The sequence below is a fragment of the Silurus meridionalis genome, chromosome 23 (genome assembly GCF_014805685.1).
Source record: "Silurus meridionalis isolate SWU-2019-XX chromosome 23, ASM1480568v1, whole genome shotgun sequence".
NCBI lineage: Eukaryota > Metazoa > Chordata > Actinopteri > Siluriformes > Siluridae > Silurus > Silurus meridionalis.
This window is the reverse complement of record NC_060906.1, coordinates 22,363,599-22,384,151: the sequence shown is the minus strand read 5'-3', so window position 1 is coordinate 22,384,151 and position 20,553 is coordinate 22,363,599. Positions and strand designations below refer to the sequence as shown.

At 40.6% G+C, this 20,553-nt stretch overlaps 2 protein-coding genes across 2 annotated transcripts in view; one reads left to right on the top strand and one right to left on the bottom strand.

Annotated features, from left to right (window-relative positions):
• The first annotated feature begins 3,776 nt into the window (after window positions 1-3,776).
• On the top strand, window positions 3,777-5,681 carry LOC124377197 (dual specificity protein phosphatase 23-like). The gene is made up of 2 exons (XM_046836573.1): window positions 3,777-4,149; window positions 5,033-5,681. The coding sequence occupies exons 1-2, from the start codon at window positions 3,862-3,864 to the stop codon at window positions 5,231-5,233; spliced, it is 489 nt and encodes a 162-aa protein (XP_046692529.1). The 5' UTR covers window positions 3,777-3,861; the 3' UTR covers window positions 5,234-5,681.
• A 1,865-nt stretch (window positions 5,682-7,546) lies between these two features.
• Window positions 7,547-20,553, bottom strand: part of afdna (afadin, adherens junction formation factor a) — a 101,544-nt gene continuing 88,537 nt past the window's right edge. Inside the window, 5 exon segments of the mRNA XM_046836695.1 lie at window positions 7,547-9,177; window positions 9,750-9,834; window positions 16,206-16,400; window positions 16,403-16,514; window positions 18,693-18,827. Coding sequence (XP_046692651.1) covers window positions 9,024-9,177; window positions 9,750-9,834; window positions 16,206-16,400; window positions 16,403-16,514; window positions 18,693-18,827 — 681 coding nt within the window. The 3' untranslated portion in view covers window positions 7,547-9,023.

Below are 20,553 nucleotides of genomic sequence, written 5' to 3'. Positions count from 1 at the left end.
CAAAATTTACCTCAGAAAATAAGTTTTTGCTGGATTTGTCCCTGCGTTACATTTTTCCTGAAGATTTGAAATGCAAATTGTGTGTTTTTGTGCAAATGTTAAAGAAAATAAAACACAAAAGTATAAATTGTTAATGAAAAAGCTTCACACCTGTTTTAAACTGTTTGGGACCAAATCTATCTTGAAAGTGTGTCTGCGATCAAATCAGTTTCTCCTCTGTCAGTCGTTGTAGAATGAAAAAACATGTAGTAAATCCACACAAATATATTTGAGCTCGTGCAGTTTGCTACAGATGCACGTTGTGAGCTCTGACTAGTGCGCCCTCTGACCGTCCAATCGAAGGACGTTAAAATGCTTGTGATTCTACGCCTGCTAGAGGGCCCCTGAGTCAGCAAATCGGAATCTGATTGGTTAAAGCATCGGCATCGAACAACATGGAGTTTACACTACAGGCTGCTCCCACACTGCTGATTCTGAAGCACTCACGGCAGATTCCTTAGACACGTGACGTGACGGCTGAAATCTGATTGGAGAGAAACTTTAACTTGCAGCAAGAAAAATGCTATGAAATGAAAAGAACAGACTATTAAGAATAATTTAATACGTATTCATGGACACAAATATTTTCAAATGTAAGTCTGAAATTCAGTAAAATAGCAGCACAACTTCCAGGCCTGTAAAACCAGGACATAATCTACAACCTCTCAAATTCACGTTTTTACTTACGTACAGGTTTGTTTACGCACATCTATATCTGTACATCTGCCCGAGACGGATTTAGAAACCCAGCTGGAGCTTTATCGTGTGTAGAAACTCTCCCACATGCACATCGGAAATGTTTCTGCTTTCACTTCATCTTTTCATTTCGAAGAAACGCTTTTCAAAAATATGCTGAAAACCTGTGAGGCATAAAAATAGGGGGTATAAAAGGAAAGAAATAAGTAAAGGATGCCCTCATGTACGTCTTATTTATCTTAATAACACTACTAATACTACATTTTTACTATTGTAGGTATAAATGAATACATACTAGCCGATGACTCTATCCTGTTCATATAGAGTCTGATTGGATGTGAGAAAAAAAACTTGATAAAACAGGGTGACTTGAGGAGCATGAGAAGGTGTGTTTGCATGTCACCTAGACATTTTCACAAAGCAGCTTTAGAGAAATAAATGGAGTAAAATGATTCATTTCAAACTCTTCAAATTTGTTTCTATAAATTAGTCCTATACATTGTTTGTCTCTAATGGTGGTGATGGAAAAACCTCCTGAGACCACATCAGAAAGAAACCCTGAGAGGAACCAGACTCCAGAAATCCATCCACAGGACCAGATATTTATTAACTATAGTTTCATCATTGTTGCGTTGATCAGCTCTGTACTGATGTACATTTGAGTGCAAAACTGTTTGCATTAATTACAGTTCCAAGCCATTTTCATGGATATTACAGGGAAACAGGATGGTTCAGGAAAGTCCAGAGAGCAGAAGGATGTTATTATGCACAGGTGTTATGTCAATAATATGCACAGTTAATATGTCCCTCTTTATTTATTTTATTTTAATATTTATTCATACAGCATGTTTAGCTTATCAGATTTTATTTTTGCACCAGGGAGGGGTTGAGTTTGCATTTTAATTTTTATCACATACATATTTGCAAAAAAAACCTCATTCTTGTATTAAATATAACTGAAGCAAAAAAATCGTTAAAAAATAGGTAATGGAAGGGATGGCACTACAGCGCCCTCTCGTGGTCACAGGTCACATGTTCCATCATATCCTTTGGAAAAATTAGTGAAACGTCTTCAGTCATGATACAGCGCCCCCTGGAGCACAGAGGGTTAAGAGCCTTGCTCAAGGCATAGATTTCTTATATTTCCATAATGCATCAGTGCCATACACTCTGTCCATCCATCTCTCTCTCTTTATCAGTGCTATACACTCTGTCTATCCATCTCTCTCTCTCTCTCTCTCAGTGCCATACACTCTGTCCATCCATCTCTCTCTCTCTCTCAGTGCCATACACGCTTTCCATCCATCTCTCTCTCTTTATCAGTTCCATACACTCTGTCCATCCATCTCTCTCTCTCTCTCAGTGCCATACACTCTGTCCATCCATCTCTCTCTCTCAGTGCCATACACTCTGTCCATCCATCTCTCTCTCTATCAGTTCCATACACTCTGTCCATCCTCTCTCTCTCAGTGCCATACACTCTGTCCATCCATCTTTCTCTCAGTGCCATACACTCTGTCCATCAATCTCTCTCTCTCAGTGCCATACACTCTGTCCATCCATCTCTCTCTCTCAGTGCCATACACTCTGTCCATCCATATCTCTCTCTCTTTATCAGTGCCATACACTCTGTCCATCCATCTTTCTCTCTCAGTGCCATACACTCTGTCCATCCCTCTCTCTCTCTCTCTCTCTCTCTCAGTGCCATACACTCTGTCCATCCTCTCTCTCTCAGTGCCATACACTCTGTCCATCCATCTCTCTCAGTGCCATACACTCTGTCCATCCATCTCTCTCAGTGCCATACACTCTGTCCATCCATCTCTCTCTCTCAGTGCCATACACTCTGTCCATCCATCTCTCTCTCTCTTTATCAGTGCCATACACTCTGTCCATCCATCTCTCTCTCTCTCTCTCTCTCTCTCTCTCAGTGCCATACACTCTGTCTATCTATCTCTCTCTCTTTATCAGTGCCATACACTGTAAATATCAATTAATTTATTGGTTAATTCATTAATTCACACCAGTTCAGCAAATAAACATCCTCTGGGTATAAAAGTGTGTGTGTGTGTGTGTGTGTGTGTGTGTGTGTGTGTGTGTGTGTGTGTTCTCTGAAACTTGAATGTGTTGCTCAGGAATGACTAAATGAGATATTTAGCAGCAGTTTGACTCAGCAGTGAATTATACAATATTACAATAACTGTAATAACTTTTAAAACCATAATATATAAAACATATATAACATAATATTTTAAATACATTTTCATTTATTCCATTTTATACAACTGAGCAGTTGAAGGTTAAGGGCCGTGCTTCAGGGCCCAGCAGTGGCCGCTTGGTGATGCTGAGATTTGAACTCTCAACCTTCTGATCAAGAAAAAAACAAAAAATGACTGAGCTTCCACTATAAATCCACTGCAAAGTTATAAACTGTATTTATTACACACCAGAGAACAATTTCATCCAAACAAAAAGAGTACGTGACGATATTATAGATTTTAGATTAGATTAGATTCCACGTTATGGTCATTGTGCAAAGTACAAGTACAGGGCCAATGAAAAAGAGCTTAAAGAATTGACTCCTTTTTTTAGTGAGTTATACGAAGTGACTCACTGCAAAGAGACAGACTTCCTGTGACTGGTTGTGACGTTCTCACGTTTTCATTGGCTGCTGTTTGTAACCCGATCGTAGCTCTTTGGTCTGGGAGAGAGTGAAACACGTGGGTGGGTGTGTCCTGATTACCTCAAGGGAGAAACAAGGAAGAGAGTGAGAGAGAGAGACAGCAGACAGACAAAGAAAGAGAGGGAAAAAGAAAAGGAAATAAAGTAAGAGAGAAAGAAAGAAAAGGAAAGAAAGAGAAAGAAAGAAGGAAAGAAAGAAAGAAAGAAAGAAAAGGGAAGAAAGAGAGAAGGAAAAAGAAAGAAAGAGAGAGAGAGAGAGAGAGAGAGAGAGAGAGAGAGAGAGAAAGAGACAAAGAAAGAAAGAAAGAAAGAAAGAAAAGTAAGAGAGAAGGAAAGAAAGAAAGAGAGAGAAAGAGAAAGAAAAAAAGAAAAGGAAAGAAAGAGAGAGAGAGAGAGAGAGAGAGTGAGAGAAATAGAAGGAAGGAAGGAAGGAAGGAAGGAAGGATGGGTGAGAGAGAGAAGGAGGACAGAAGCAGCACTCCACCAAACTTCTCGTGGGTGGATATGGAGAAGGTAGCAGGCATGGCATGGCCCTGCAGATCAGCACATTACCGCTTCTTACTGGAGAAAGGGATTAAACACCTGGTGTGTTTGTGTGAATCCAAACCTCCTGATCACGAGAGCTGTCCAGATCTCACACTGCACCACATCCCCATGGTGGACTTCACTCCCCCAAGCCCGAGTCAGATCCAGACCTTTATCTCCATCACTGAATATGCCAACACTGGACAGGTGAGTTTGCCACACACACACACACACACACACACACACACACACACACACACACACACACACACACACAGTTGGTTTAAAGCTGAAAGACAGATACTGATTGAAAGACTTATAGAGAAATGCACACAGGAAGTCAGATGGAGTGAGAGAGTGACACAGAGAGACACAGAATGTTTGTCAGAGAAAAGAAAGAAAGAAAGGAGAGAGACAAAGAGAGAGAGAGAGAGAGAGAGAGAGAGAGAGAGAGAGAGAGAGAGAGATACTGGTAAACTAAAAAAAATGGATAGACAGAGTGTATGGGCACTGATAGAGAGATGGAGGGATAGACAGAGTGTATGGGGAATGATAGAGAGATGGAGGGATGGACAGAGTGTATAGGCACTGATAGAGAGATGGAGGGATGGACAGAGTGTATGGGCACTGATAGAGAGATGGATGGATGGACAGAGTGTATAGACACTGATAGAGAGATTGATGGATGGACAGAGTGTATGGACACTGATAGAGTGATGGATGGACGGACAGAGTGTATGGGCACTGATAGAGAGATGGAGGGATAGACAGAGTTTATGGACATTAATAGAGAGATTGATGGATGGACAGAGTGTATGGGCACTGATAGAGAGATGGAGGGATGGACAGAGTGTATGGGCACTGATAGAGAGATGGAGGGATGGACAGAGTGTGTGGGCACTGATAGAGAGATGGAGGGATAAACAGAGTGTATGGGCACTGATAGAGAGATGGAGGGATGGACAGACAGAGAAAGATGGATCGACGGACAGAGAAAGTCTTTTTTGTTTGATTGATTGGAAGTGAACTTCTTGTTCCTGGATGATGATTTCTGTAATCAGGTCCAAACCCCTGTGTTGGTGTTCCTCAGGCGGTTGCTGTACACTGTAAACACGGCCACGGCCGCACAGGAACCATGCTGGCCTGCTACCTGGTGAAGACGAGGAAGATCTCTGGAGCAGAGGCGATAAAAACCATCCGATCGATTCGTCCCGGATCCATAGAGACGCCCGAGCAGGAGAGAGCCGTGCTGGAGTTTCAGAAGTTCTTCAGTCAAAACACTGCTCTCTAAACACCATCAAACAGCTACACACACATCTTATAGTAGTATTCAATCTCTGTGTGTGTGTGTGGGGAAGATGTCTCTCTGTGTTGACCACAATGTTATTCAGATCTCGCATCGTAACAGATTTATCCCAAACCACGCCCCTTTCCCCTCTGTCCCACCAATCAGGATCAATTAGATTTGCATAATAATCAAGAATGATTGACAGGTCATTTGAACTCCCTTGGAAGCCACACCATTTTTCTTCTAACTTTAATTTCTGTTTTTTTCTTTAACGGCAATAATAATAATAATAATAATAATAATAATAATAATAATAATAATACACAAAATTGAACTCACACCTTCCTGTAAATTTTCCGACGAGGATTTTTCCCACCTGATGTAATTCATTCATATAAATAAAACTTTTTTTTTTTTTTAAATCAATAAACAATTTCTTTTGTGATTTTCATGATTGACTAATTTTTTCTATCAGAAAAAGTATTTCGAATACGCCATACTATCAGTCCATATGCGCTAAGCAACGTTAAGCAGGTAGCGATTTATATTATGGGATGCCTCAAAATGAACACAAAAAAAAAAAAATTTCAGTGTTCATTTTGGTGCATCCCATAATTATAACAATAAATCAGTAGAAACCTTCAGGCATGTGGAAACATTTCAGGCTGGGATCGAGGTCTACGTTTACATTAATCTCATTTATACAAGTTATCAGCAGGTTAGGGGTCTTGCTAAGGGGCCCAGGAGGGGCAGCTTGGGGTGGCTGGTATTTGAACTCTCAACCTTCAGAGCCAAAGTGCTTAACCACTAAGCTACCACCTCCTCCATATATGTTAAGGATGTTCAATATAAATACTGTATGTTTTTTTTTGCCCCTGTTGCCACCATGTCTCTGATCTGGGCAGATGTGATGGTTGTTTTTCGCTCTGCCCCGACTGAAAGCATTTCACAACCAACAAACACAAAGCTAATCTGTGTATTACGGGTTTTTCAGGTGTGCACACCCATGCAAATACAGACCATAACTCAGGGTGTGTCAGTGAGAAACAAGCTGTTTCTAGGACAACACTGTGTCCAAATAGTGTCCAAGCTCACCAGATGTTCTCACTGTACGAAACTTTTACATTCTAAAAAGTCTACACAGACACTTAAGACTTGTTCCAGCAGTCACATGACCTACATTACAACCTGGACTCTGTTAATAGATTTCGGATCACGTAAACGTGATAAAGTAGGAAATTTATGTTCAGTCACAGAGGTGTTCTGGAAGTGTAATATTAACCGTGTCAAAGTCACATGACTCACGTTCTGTTGTGATAAGGCTGTAGGTTGAGGTCAGTGGTTGGGAAATGACTGATGCAGCAGTCATGTAGGATTAGAAGAAGATGATCTGTTCGTCTGGCATAAATATGGATGTTGCAGAACGAAATTTTTCTTTTATTTGAGACCCAAAGTTGTTCCAGCAAGACAATAAATACTGTATTCTGATTGGCTGAAAATTCAAAACTGAGCTCTGAGCATTGAACACACAGGTAGGTTGAGGTCTAGATGAATGTGCTGCTTATGAAGGTAAAGGTGATTTATACCCCTCATATGTACATTACAGTACAGTGAATTATTCTTCACATATCCCAGCGGTTAGGAAGCTGTGGTCAGAGCACAGGGTCAGCAATGATTATATATATATAATGTGTGTGTATGTATGTATGTATATATATATATATATGCACAGCTCGAATCATATCAAGTTTGCCGATGACATGACCGTGGTGGGTCTCATCAGCAAGAACGACGAGTCAGCATACAGAGAGGAGGTGCAACGATTAACAGCCTGGTGTGGAGCCAACAACCTGTCTCTGAACATTGACAAAACTGCCTGGTTTGGGAACTGCACCGTCTCGGATTGCAAGACCCCACAGAGGATAGTGAGGACAGCTGAGAAGATCATCGTCTCTCTCCCCTCCATTATGGACATTTACACCACACGCTGCATCCACAAAGCAAACAGCATTGTGGACGACCCCACACACACACTTTTTACTCTCCTGCCATCAGGAAAGCGGTTCCGACGCATTCGGGCCTCACATCCAGACTGTGCAATAGTTTCTTTCCTCAAGCCATCAGGCTTCCCAACAAAGAACTGAACTCTCTCTCACACACACACACACACACACACACACACACACACACACACACACACACTTCACTGTGTTTTATTTCACTGTGTACTGCATCAGCTATATACGGTTGAAATGACAATAAAAGCTTCTTGACTCTTGATATATAATATAAATATATAAATAAAATAACGCACAATCAAGATTCAAAACAGCAAGTACAGCAATCATTTATTTTTGTGTAAAATCTGAATTTATTTATGATTTACAAAAGCCTAACATGTAACAACTATTAAAACGAAATCAAATGAACTCGTCCTGAACCTAAAATGATAAACGTAAAAAGTGTGTATACACGAGTTTACATTTCGGAAACAGAAAAAAGAAAAAAAAAAAAAAGGTGATGGAATATTGACACTATAGTGTTACGTATTGGTTCCATTTACATAGTGTGTGTGTTTCTGGAGGAAAAAAATAAAATAAACTAAACAATTTACACATTCACCAGCATTTTCAGAGTGTTAATGCAGATCTACAACCATGTGTTTAACTCCGAGGGGAATAAAACTAAAAGGAGATCGATTCCGAAAAACATTTCTGATAAAACAAATGAATAAAAAAGATAGAAAGGAAATAAAAAGATGAGATAAACTAATCCTTTTTGCTTTCTGTTAATGGATTGGATCAGGCATGAGGATGGAATGAACGCCTGCAATCTTTGTTTCTTTTCTTCACTGAAGTCTTGAACCTTTAAACTACAGAACGTCTATTCACTGCACTTCACTTCCATCAAATCCTGTTCACTAGGATGATAAACGGAACTAAAAAGTGGGAAAATAGATTAGAATCGCTTATAATAGAAAAATATAAAAACAGAAACTTTCACTCTGTCTGGAATTCGAATATAAACCCAATCCTCCTTTTTCTCCTTCTCAACTCCTGAAACCAGAGAAGGTCTGACGAGATCCGTCACCTTCTTCTTCATCTTCGATGTTTTGAGGCAAACCCGAGGGAAACAGAGTGCGAAGGCGAAACCGGAGGGACGTTATGATCTGTAACGACTTCGAGCTTTTACATTGATTCTACTGAGAAACAAAAAGCTGGTCCAAATTGAAAATTTACAGAAAAGGTTATTTAAACAAAAAACAAAAAAAAACCAAACACACACACACACACACACACACAAGAAAAAAAAAAGTGTGGAAGTTTGCAGCTTAAAACACCACCATAAAAACGTCCCACGCTACAATCAGTGATATAAAAAATAAAATAAAATAGGAATAAAGCGTTTTGCGTTTTTTTTTTCTTTTCTTTTCCAGAATGAACTATTTCACAAATCCGAAAAAAATATGCCGTTTCATTCATCGTTATTATAATTAAAACATTTGTACAGTGCTTTATTATATATCTGAAACGCCGCAGGGAAGAAAAACAAAAAAAACCCAAACAAATCAAACAATAGTCTCTATGAGCAACACGTGTACTTACTGGTCCAGTTATTTTCATACAAATGGAAATGATGGTGGAAAAAAAGAAGAAGGAAAAAAAAGGAAGCTCCAGGTAAATCTCTCTCTTTCCAGTGCTGGGTTTCAGGGATTAGTGTTGAGTCCCACTTTAAAAGAAAAGAAAAAATAGAGGGGGGGAAAAAAAATAAAAGAAAGATTTGCTCTTAATTACTACTTCGTGTTCAGTTCGTTCTCCAGCTCCATGAGCTTGCGTGAAGCCTTGACTTTGTTGGAAACCTCTTTCCCCTGTGAGAAAAGTCTCTGCCGCTCCTTAAACGTGAGACTCTCCGGTGCTTCGCCTATTGAGTTCTCCTGGTCTGGTCCACTGAAACACAATCAAACTCTGATTAATCTCGTCTGATTTCTTTCTGATCTCACGAAGAGCCTTTAAAGCCAAAATCTGATGCCTTAACCACCGGGAAGATCTTTCACTCCAACCCATGTGAAGCAGATCTTCACCGTGGTTAAGGCATTGGATTTTAGCTTTGAAGGTTGTGAGTTCAAATCCCAGCCACATCAATCTGGCACTCCTGGGCCCCTAAACAAGGCCCTTAACACTGGAGCTGCTCAGTTGTATGATAATGAGATAAATGTGAATCGCTCTGGATAAGGGCGTCTACCAAATGCCATAAAAGAATGTGTGGAATGGGATGTTCAAAAAGCACATGCAGATCTTATGGTCAGGTGTCCACATACTTTTGGCCATAGTCAAATTGACTGATATTAATTCAATTAAGATCATTTCAATCCACTTCTGGTGTTTCCACCTGAGCAGGTGAGGGTTAAGGGCCTTTGCTCGATGGCCCAGCAGCAACTCATGACCTTCTGATCAGAAGTCCAACATCTCCTCCCTTTTCCTTGAGATGAGATAAAACCGTCTGTGTTTAAGCAACTCACCCTTTGGTCCATTTCTCTCGCGGGTCCTTGTAAACTTCTCCTGATCCTACAATTGCCGTCGTGCTTCCAGTGTATGAATTAAACCCTGTTTTTATTTTGAATGGGAAAAAAAAAAATGACACGTTAAAATTCGGTCGTATCAGTTCGTGTGGACGAGAAGGACGTTTCCAAAAAGCTGCTGGGTTGGAAATTCGGGCTGAGGATATTAAGATGCTTTATATGAGGTGTGTCATCACAAAGTAATGAACGCATCATTATGACATCATCTAATCTATGAAACCCAGCAGCTTTTGGTATCAGGTTGCCTTCAGCACAGACCGGAAGCTGAGCAGCTGGATTAACGCAGGCAGGATTAGTACTGAAGCACTGTCTGAAGCATGGTCTGTGGATCTCTGGTCTTCGGTGGAGGTCAACTGATGGAGTAATACAATGAATGTGTATCATTACTGTATCTCTACATACATCCTGGTGGAGAAACAGGGCTGCACCAATCCCGTATAAACAATCTCCAAATCAAAAATTTGTTTATCTGCCGTCTGATTGGCCAAAAGATTTTCTAGTTATGACGTCATAATCGTTCACGTGATACTAAAACGCTTCAGTACAGTTCACGTATTGCATTTTCCCTTCACTTGAACTAGGAGACCCAAACCTGTTCCTGGCATGACAATACACAGAAAGCCAGCTCCATGAGGATCTGCTTTCCATGGGTTGGAGTGGAAGATCTCCTGCTTTAGAGCTCTTGATCACCTTTAGGATGAATGTGAACGCTGACTGCACCCAAGGCCTCCTCACCTCACTTCACCTACATCACTACCTGACTTTACTATGACCATTGTGGCTGAATGAATCTCATCCCAAACTCCACAAAATCTAGTGGAACATCTTCCCAGAAGATGAAGAAGGGTGTAAGTTACTATAAGAGAAAATGGGTCATCAGTGTTGAATGAGATGTTCAAAATGTGCATCTTATTCTCCCGGAAGGTGTCCACAAACCTTTGTTCATATAATGTGTACATGAGGTTACTGTCGATGGTTAAACTCAGGAACTATGGAATCTAGTAAAACATTTTAGAAGAGTGGAGCTTATTGTAACAGCAAATGGTGGACTTTTGGTCTGGTTTTGGAGCAGCAGAAGATCTTCCACTCCAATCAACGTAAACCGTATCTTCATGGAGCAGGCGTTATTGTCATGCTGGAACAGGTTTGAGTTTTCTAGATCGAGTGAAGGCAAAATTTCATGCTACGGCATACAAAGACGTCCTGTACAATCCTGTCTCCAACTTAGTGGTCACAGTCTGAAGCAGAAGTTGTGCGTGAGAAAAACGTCCCTACTGTGACACGTCTGGTAATATTTCCGCTGACCTGCTGCCAATTCTGGAAACAAGGCAGTTAAGCTCAGGAGATCTGGTCACGGTGTCGAGTTTAAAATACCCTTTGTAACTCTACCCGACTCTCTGTAGGCTTCTCTATGGTTGAGACGTCACTGGTGTGATGGACGTGGACAACCTGTGTCCTGTCTTCTACATTCAAAATGCTTTAAATGAGTCTTCAGTCTAAAGGAAAGGTTACAAGATCCACCTGACAGCCTCCGATTTGTCTCGCAAAGCAGACCGCTAGCTGCAACAAGAGGGTGCCAAGCTCCTCCCACTTTCACACAGTCATGCTTCAGGTAGTATTCCCCCCCCAAAGTCCACTTGACTATTTTATACGACGACGTTTTTGTGCCACGTTAAAAAATTACGAGATTAAAGTCTGCAAAACCAGGAATATATATTTTTAATATTAATAATATTTGGAGAATAAAGTCGAAATATTTGAAGAATTAAGTCGAAAATTAAAAGAATAAAGTCAAAATACTTAAAGAATAAAGTTGAAATTACGATAATAAAGTAATATTTTGTAAAGTAAATATTTTGAGAATGAAGTCGAAATTACGAGAATGAAGTTGAAATTATGAGAATAAAGTCGAAATTACGAGATAAAGTAATATTTTGTAAAGTAAAATTTTTTAGGTAAATATTTTAAGAATAAAGTCGAAATTACGAGATAAAGTAATATTTTGTAAAGTTCATATTTTGAGAAAAAAATACAAGCAATACAAGTATTAAGTGGTAATATTTTGAGAATAAATCAGAATTGCGAGAAACGTTTTGCTATTTTGCATAAAATGGACATGGAGGATTTGGTAAAATCCTACTTTAGTTTTGGTTTTACAATCAGGGAAAAAATTCTTTGTGTTTTGATTCATCGGCACGGAGTTATAATCAGCAAACGGACACTGTGGCAGTTTTGTAGGAAATATCATTTATTCCGAAGAAAAAAAATCAGACAGATGTTGAGGAAATCTGCTCTTTTGTGCAGTCTGAAGGACATCGATGGTTACATCTGAGTGCTATTCGAAGAAAAGATGCAGTTTTTTTAAAAGACTATGAGGATGATGAATAAAAGAAATCGACCCTGAGGGACTTGAACAACCATACGCACTTTTTTCTCATAATATTATGACTTTATTCTTGTATTGTTACAATTTAAAATCTCGTAACCTTCGATTTATTTTTTAACGTGGCACTAAAAACGCCTTTGTGGTTTTAAGCAGCGAATCTAAAAATCTAAAAACAAAGAAAAGGAAAAATTTGTGTTATCACAAACGACTTGTTTTGAAAGCCAAATTACTGTCGTGTTATTTGAGAATGTAAAAAAAAAAAAAAAAAAAAAAAAAAATTTTAGAATCCATTCTTAGTTGCGATTCATATTTTTAATCACTGGGAAAAAAATAAAATAAAAATGATTCAGTATAAAAAAATGTTGCTGCTTCTAATGTTCTACTTGATGGATCAAAAAACTAACAAAAAAAAACCTAACTTTAGCACCCCCTGCTGGGCCGGCATACTCATGTTCACAGTTTCTGCAGGAACATAATTACGATCCGAGTTTCCCCTCACAAACATATTAAGTATTACATGTGATTATTACGGATATGGATTATTTCATGTTCAAAAACGTTGATTATCTCAATAGAGATTTTTCATTCCCCCTCAATACCAAATTGGTGCAGCCCTACTAACTAATATAACCATGCTTCTCTCCTGACCTTGTTTCTGAAACCCATTCCTACAGCTCCAGCTTGAATTTCTAGAGTTTAATATGACTGAACATCTCTAAACTTCCCAGTGACCTCCACCTCGGACCTGCTCAAGGCATCATCAGGCAGCAGGCTCACACGTCCGTGTGTCTGCACGAGTCTGTATGCCTCCATCTACAACCTTTCTATATCCATATTGGTCTTTCCTCTGCAGGCTGGTTGTGAGGTCACAACCTCCATCCAAATGCATGTTGAGGTTGTTGGATGATGAAATGGAGCAGGAGGGGAGCAGACACACAAACACAGTGGCGCTGGTGAACCGACAGGTCACTCCGCTGACGGTGGAAAAGAGGCTGCATGGCTGCTCAGAATAAACTGAAACATTAGTATTTTACACCACCAGGTTCATTTCCCCTCAACAGCAGCAGCTCTGACCTTGGAGTTTAGCAGGGTTCTTCTATCATCTCATTGTTTCGACGTGAAAAATGTATTCACAGGTATGTTTAATGTTTATGGAAGAATACCAGGGGTGTAACGGTACACGTTTGCGGTTCGGTGCACACGTGTACTGAACATAATCCTTGTTTTACGTGCAGAACATAGTACTACATATTTGTACAACGGTTTAACGATATGGATTATTTAGTGTTTTATGTACAGCTTCAAGAATTTCTCTTAAAAGGAGAAAATCCTGACAATTCCGCATCTCGAGGGAGAGAATGAATGGATGAATTTATGAGTATAACTGAAATAACTGTGTTTCTTAAATTAGACATTCGTTTTGATTTTATTAATCGTTAGAAAATTTTATATTAATTGCACAAAACACACACACACACACACACACACACACACACACACACACTTATAAACACATCTGTATTACCCAAATATGGTCTAAAAAAATTTAATCTATTTGAATAAATGTTTCCATTTATTACATTTTATTTAATCAATACGTGCCAAATTAATTGATTACTAAATTTAATCAATATAATAAAAACAGTGTGTTGCATTAATTAGATTAATTCTATTTTATTTGTACATATTTTCCTTATTTTATTTAGACAAAAACAGGCATTTTATTTCCTCTACTTATGACCGGAGATCCGTTATGACGACCACATCGTAAGTAAAAAAATATCTTGTGACTGTGACAGTCTTTCCTGCTCATGCTGATTTATAATTAAAATTTTCTGCTCAAAACTGATAGCGTTCCTCTTCTTTTTTTTTTTTCCCCTACAAGCAGGAAGACACGCTTTTATCACTAAAATTGCTGTTTGAAACCATTTGAAACGAATACACACCGACGTATGGTATATTGTGCGCTACTGCCTGCTGGCCGAAATTGTAAATATTTTTCCAATTTCGTCGTTTCGCTATCGTCATATCGAAAAATCGTAAGTCGAACCATCGTAACTTGAGTACCATCTGTATATGTATGTTTTATCAAAAATGTAAACCGCTGATGTTCACAAACATACTGCGTCAATAAAAAAAAAAACAACAAGCAGTTTCATGTTTTGCATTTCTACCCCCGTAACTACACCGAACCGTGACCCGAGTGAACCGAGGTACGTACCGAACCGTGAACTTTGTGTACCGTTACACCCTTAATGGATTATATATTTAAGAGCAAGAAAAGACAGGCAGGAGTTTATAAGCTGTAATAACATAATATAAAACACCTGCTTCGTGGACCACAATAAATAGATAAAAAGGGAACTGTAACGCTGTGGTTTAAAAGGAAGAAAACACGTGTTAAGGGAGAACCATAGCCTCTTATCTGTGATTTCAGTTTCCTAGAAGATCACGTCCTATGGAATGCGTTTGGAAACTCTGGCTGGTTTTCTGGCCACCGTAAGCGGAGTGACTGATGATCCTCGGGTGGAGGAGGAGGAGGAGGAGATGGAGGAGATGAGCAGAGCCCAGAGCCTCAGGTGCTGAGAGAGTTCACCTGAAGCTCGGATGGCTCCTGAGACGGGAAGGAGGAGTGCAATATGCAGCGATGAAGCGACACACATGGACGTACGGACACACGGAGACGAGACGTGACAGACAGACAGACGGCTAGAGCAGTTTAGAGATTTAGGAGAGCAGAGCAAAGCAGAGCAAAGCAAAGCCAGGCAGTAAGCGCCAACGGATACGCAGCCAGATTAATCCCGTCAGTCTGAGCTCGCAGGATTGCATCGCAGTTTTTTTAGGGTAATTGCAGGATAAGCGGGGTTAGTGGTTTGTCCCGCCATCAGAACAAATGGCACTCGGATGGCAGCAGATCCCACTTGGTGTGTTGGGGAAACACGATTGCATGTCACATCCACCGGGCATCGCTGTTAATCTGGGCTGCATCGTACGAGTTTGTGCATGGCTGTTTAAAAGCTTGTGTCTTTTTTTTTGCCATTATAACAAATAGTAAAAGAATTCCCCATTGTCTTAATAAAAGCATCCCCCCCAATCAAGAATCGAATTGCGTATTTAAACAGCCACGCTCCAAAATGCGTGCCTCATTTGACAGATCTTTTCCCCCTTTTGCCAAGTGTGCAGAAGTCTGCGGAGGGCTGCTCGTGTGTGCGCTCGTGTCTCATTCTTTCCCCTGAGCCCATAGCGGATGCGCAGGAGTCTGCGGAGGCCTGAGCCTTCCTCAAAGCAAACCACACACACTCGCACACACACTCTCACACACACACACACACACACACACACACACACACATGAGCGCTCGCTCGCACGCACATGAGGGACGGCCGGCAAAACCAACAGTACTCTGGAGTGAATTAGAGCACAGGGAGAATCATGGGTTTGATCGATTGCTTGGATACATGATTGGAGGAAGAGGAATTTGGGAGGGCAAGAGAAAAATTTGGATTGGATTAGGTGATCAGATAAAGAATTTACCAAATCTAATTTGTCTACTGGAAAACAAAGAAAGGGAAAAAAAAAAAAGTGAGAACACACTGAGGAAACGAAGAGAAAGACGTTATTAATTTTTTTTTTACGATCTAGGGAGAGGAGGAAAAACGTGAGAGAATTACCTCTCTAAGAGAAACAGGAAACGAAAAAAAGAAATACGGATACTAATAAGAACTAATACAAACGGGAATGAACCAATAAAAACGGAGGAGGGATGGGCGGAAACGGAGGCCTCCCTCTCTCCGTGGCGTCTCTACCTTTGGGTTTGGTGGAAGGGGGAGGGGCTTGCCCTGCCTTGGGCGCAGTACTGTTGGCATTGGCCTCAGGCAGCTGGAATGAGCCGGACAGAAAGATGCCGTCCGAGAGAGGGCGGGGCTTGCGCGTGATGGGCGGCGGCGGGGGCTTTTGGGTGGGCATGAGATCGCCATAGGACTTCCGTGTAGCGGAGAGCTTAACCTGACCTGCTAAGCCTGCATCGTCCTCCTCCTCCTCCTCCTCCTCCTCGTCATTGTACGAGACAAACTTGGCAGTGTATAAGGTGTCGGGGGAGACGACCTGGGTTTTGAGGTACGAGGTGTTTCTCTGAGGCGGGGTCGGAGGAGGGTTGGTGGTGGTGGGGTTAGTGGCAGAAGGGGGGGGCTGGTAGTCCCTGGGAGAGGAGGTCTGTACAGACCAGGATCGTCCGGCGTCAGCAGCTTGCGCTCGGCCTCCTCGTGCTGCCGGCGCCTCTCCGCCTCCAGGCGGGTGTAGTACTCCTCCTCCTGTCTCCTCTAAGGAATAGGGGGAAGAGCCAGTTAGAGCTGCCTCAGCTAGCCTTACCAGCCTCTGCCTGTTACACTCCTCTAAGTAGAATTTCTTTCTTACTTCTGCAGGGATTTGACTGAATTGCGAAAAGTCCATAAAAATAAAATTAAAAACGTGGTTATTCGAATAGGTTTTTCAGTCTAAATAATTCGCTTCTGATTAGCAAATATATAAAATATCAACAAATTTAATTGTTCAAAGAAGACCTGAGTAACGCCTGACTGGTTCATGTCCTTCTAAAACGGTTAGAACTAAAAACTTTACACAGTATAAAAAGGTAAACGGGGAGAACCTGCCCTGGACCTGTCCGAATTTTCCAATTGGCCATTCTTTCCCATTTACAGTGAAATGCAGTATCAGACGTAAACGCTGGTTCAATCGTGAATGACTGATTTAAACGAAATGCTTTTCTGTCTCTGTGCATGTTTTTATGTCATAAAAATCAGCTCAGGAAAGTTGTTCCACTGAGATGAGAAAAAAAATCAAGAGTTAAACTAACAAGGTTATTACAAGCTAGGTCATGAAAAGTGGTATCACTATTACAACTTAAATCAGTATATTACGTCCTTTAATGGCTGTTGTTCCTGATCTTTGGCTGGAAAACTTTATATAAACGTAAGGAATTTTTAACCAGCTGCATGATGAAGTTCTTTTTCATTTCCTTGTGGGTCCACCAGGGGGTGGCAGAAGTTTGACACTGTAGTGCTGCTCAAGTGCTAAAACGAATACATCTGGTTCTAACAGATGTGAAAGTACTTCACAGGTTTTTTCATGAGTTTCTCACAAATGTTTTCGCAGGAATTGCTGCTCTGGTCTCTGTACATAAATGGCCCTGGGTTCACGTGTGTTTCAGGATGTCACTGATGACACAATGAAAGGGGATGACAGGGACGGGCAGTGTCCCAAACTATGTCTCCAAAGCAAAGGTCGGGATGAAATGATGGTCTCCCAAAGACTATAATAAAACCTGAAAGTGAATCATGCATGATTTGGGGTTTTTTTTGGGGTGGGGATACACAGAAACACAGGACATTGTGGGGACATGCAATTTGGACGTTAGAACTGGGCACTAAATTCCCGGTGGTCTGAAGGTGACGCAGAGGCATGGCCACACACTGAGATGAGGTTCTCACTTGGGATGGATGACGGACGTTCAGACCGCGGGCGAATTTAACGGCCCAGTGAAACATTGCGTAAACAGACTTCTTGAGTGTGGAGACTGAAGAGACTGTGGAAATGTAACACGGAGCTGCTACACAGGATTACAACCTGGTCCACTTCCACTGATACTCTCACAAGCTCATGTGTGTGAAACTACACCAAACCCTTAATAAAGGACGAATATTAATACTAGCATTGGCAATGCTGACACACACTCGGCTCTTTACTAACTAAACTTTACATTCTGTTTGTCTTTTTTCTTGCCTGAATTCTATCCCTATTCACCATAAAGTGCACTATTTGAGGTGATGTCGAAGTTTATTATATAATAATACGTATATGGTTAACCTATGCATATTGTTTCTGCAGTCAGCAGCACAAGACACAGTAATTTCTTCTAGGGAGAGGAAATGCACTTGCAAATCAGGCTTCAATAAGTGGAAAAAATTCATACAGCTAGTTTTTCTGGGTTGCATTATAAACAGTACGAGAGCGGCCTCTTCAGGCGAATCACTGACTCCGCGTGCTGTTTATTTGAAGTGTCGCCTTTTTAAAATTAATTTGGATGTTTTTATTTGGAGTGTTAGTTTTTGTTTCAGATTTTCTTAAATATTTCAAATTTTCTTCAATATTTATTAATATAGATATATTTTTGTGTTTATTTCATTTGACACATTTTCATTATTCAGTTGAAATACAATGTTTTTTTAATTTTTACACGGATTGTCAAGTAAAATCCACTATCGGTTGACCTCATATATATTAGTTTGTAATAAGCTACTAAATGGCCTCTTTGTAATAAAATTATACTTGAGATCTACCAAAAAAGTGTCCTAAATACCACCATCATCATGGTCATCATCAGCAGCTCCTAATCCTCTCCCTATCATTTTGCAAAACTGCAATAGTGTCACTAAAAGAAGGATTGTTGAGCGCGACTGTCCCGGGTGTCGAGCGCTCTCGGGTCACTCAGCCTGGTGTACCTTCTCATCAGTTTCTCGTCTGGCTCGTTCCTCTTCTCTCCGGCGTCTCTCCTCCTCCTGCCTGGCTCGTTCCTCCGCCTCGCGCTTACGGATCTCCTCCAGCTGCTGCTTCCGTCGACGTTCCTCGTCTTGGAGCTAATAATTCATCAACAAACACACACAGGTACGTACATACATGCGTCAAATGAGCATAGTGTAGGGCCTAAATTTCCTTCCTAAAACCATTTACTTTTTGTTCTGGTATTTCACAAACAAATAAAACTTATCCTAATAGTGGCAATTTGAATAGTGCAATTTTTGATTGAAGGAGTCGTTTTATGGCACTGAAATTCACTGCTATAGAATCTGTACAGGAGACATGTGTGTGTGTCAGATGTGTGACTGAACCATTCGAATATCCACGCTAGTTATGTTTCCATCCAAGATGTGAATTTGATATAAAGATATATGTATTCGCATTTATTTTCGTAGATTTGATTTCGTAGATAGATTTTTCATATTTTGACACCAGCACACCATACTAAATCACTTGTACATGCAACCCATGATACTTGGTGATTAATTGGGCACGGATAGCAAAAAATCCATACTGACAGTTTTTCCGGGTTAGGTTATACAGCACAAGAGCGGCCTCTAGAGGTGAATCACTCACACCAGCTGCTGTTTATTAAGGACGAATTGGAACGGCACTCCAGGCGTCCTTACTTCACCTACACCAGTACCTGACATTACTAACACCATTGTCGCTAAATCTCCACAAAAATCTAGTGGAACAACATCTCAAAAGAGTGGACATTATTATTACAGCAAATAGGGACTAAATGTGGAATGGGATGTTCAAAAAGAAACAATTTATTCTCAGGTGTCCACAAACTTTTGTCCATACATTGTATATTTGTTGTGTATGAATGTATAAATATATCTGAGTTTGCTTTAGGATTTTTGATCTCTAGCATAAAGGCGTTATATGGAAGACACTTGGTACTGATGTGTTCAGTCGATCGGAAAGGATGATCGGAAAAGATGAAAAATGCAGACCTAATTTTTTCATGGACAAAAATTTTTAACACTTCAGTTACGGTTTGCATTTCTTGCTATCTACACTGCCATTTATGTTAACATACACGCATAGAAATGTAAATGTATATATAAGCAGGCATAACATTATGACCACCTGCTTAATATTGTGGTGTTCCCCATTTGCTGCTGAAAAAATCGTGGCCCATCGAACATTAACAACATGAACTTTTTCAGCAATTTGAACTGCAGTAATGCGTCTGTTCGATCGGACGTGCATCGTTGAGCCTCGGCCGCCCGTGACCCTGTCGTCCGTTCACCACATTTCCTCCCCTGGAGCACTTTTGATAGATACTGACCACTGCAGAGGGAACATCCCACAAAAGCTGCAGTTTTGGAGATGCTCTGACCCAGACGTCTAGACGTCACAATCTTTGTTCAAATCCTTACGCTCGCCCATTTTCCTGCTTCTAACACGTCAATTTTGAGGACAAAATGTTCACTTGCTGCCTAATAAATATCTCCACCCACTAACAGGTGCCATAAAGGAGCAATAATCAGTGTTCTTCACTTCACCTCGCCTGATCGGTGTGAAACCCTTACTAGCGACAAGCTTGGAGTGATCTTTGGATGTTCCCCTCGTTATCCTCAGGTCTTGAGTTGGATATTCGAATAAGCACGCACATCGTATACCTTCGAATTGGAATCATGTCTCTTGGGTAAATACTGAAAGAGCGCCACTACTAGGACACTTTGACACAACATACACCACACACACAAGAGCCACAGGTGCACAGAAAACACAGGCATGCCACCGAACTGGCCAATTACTGACTCCTAACAT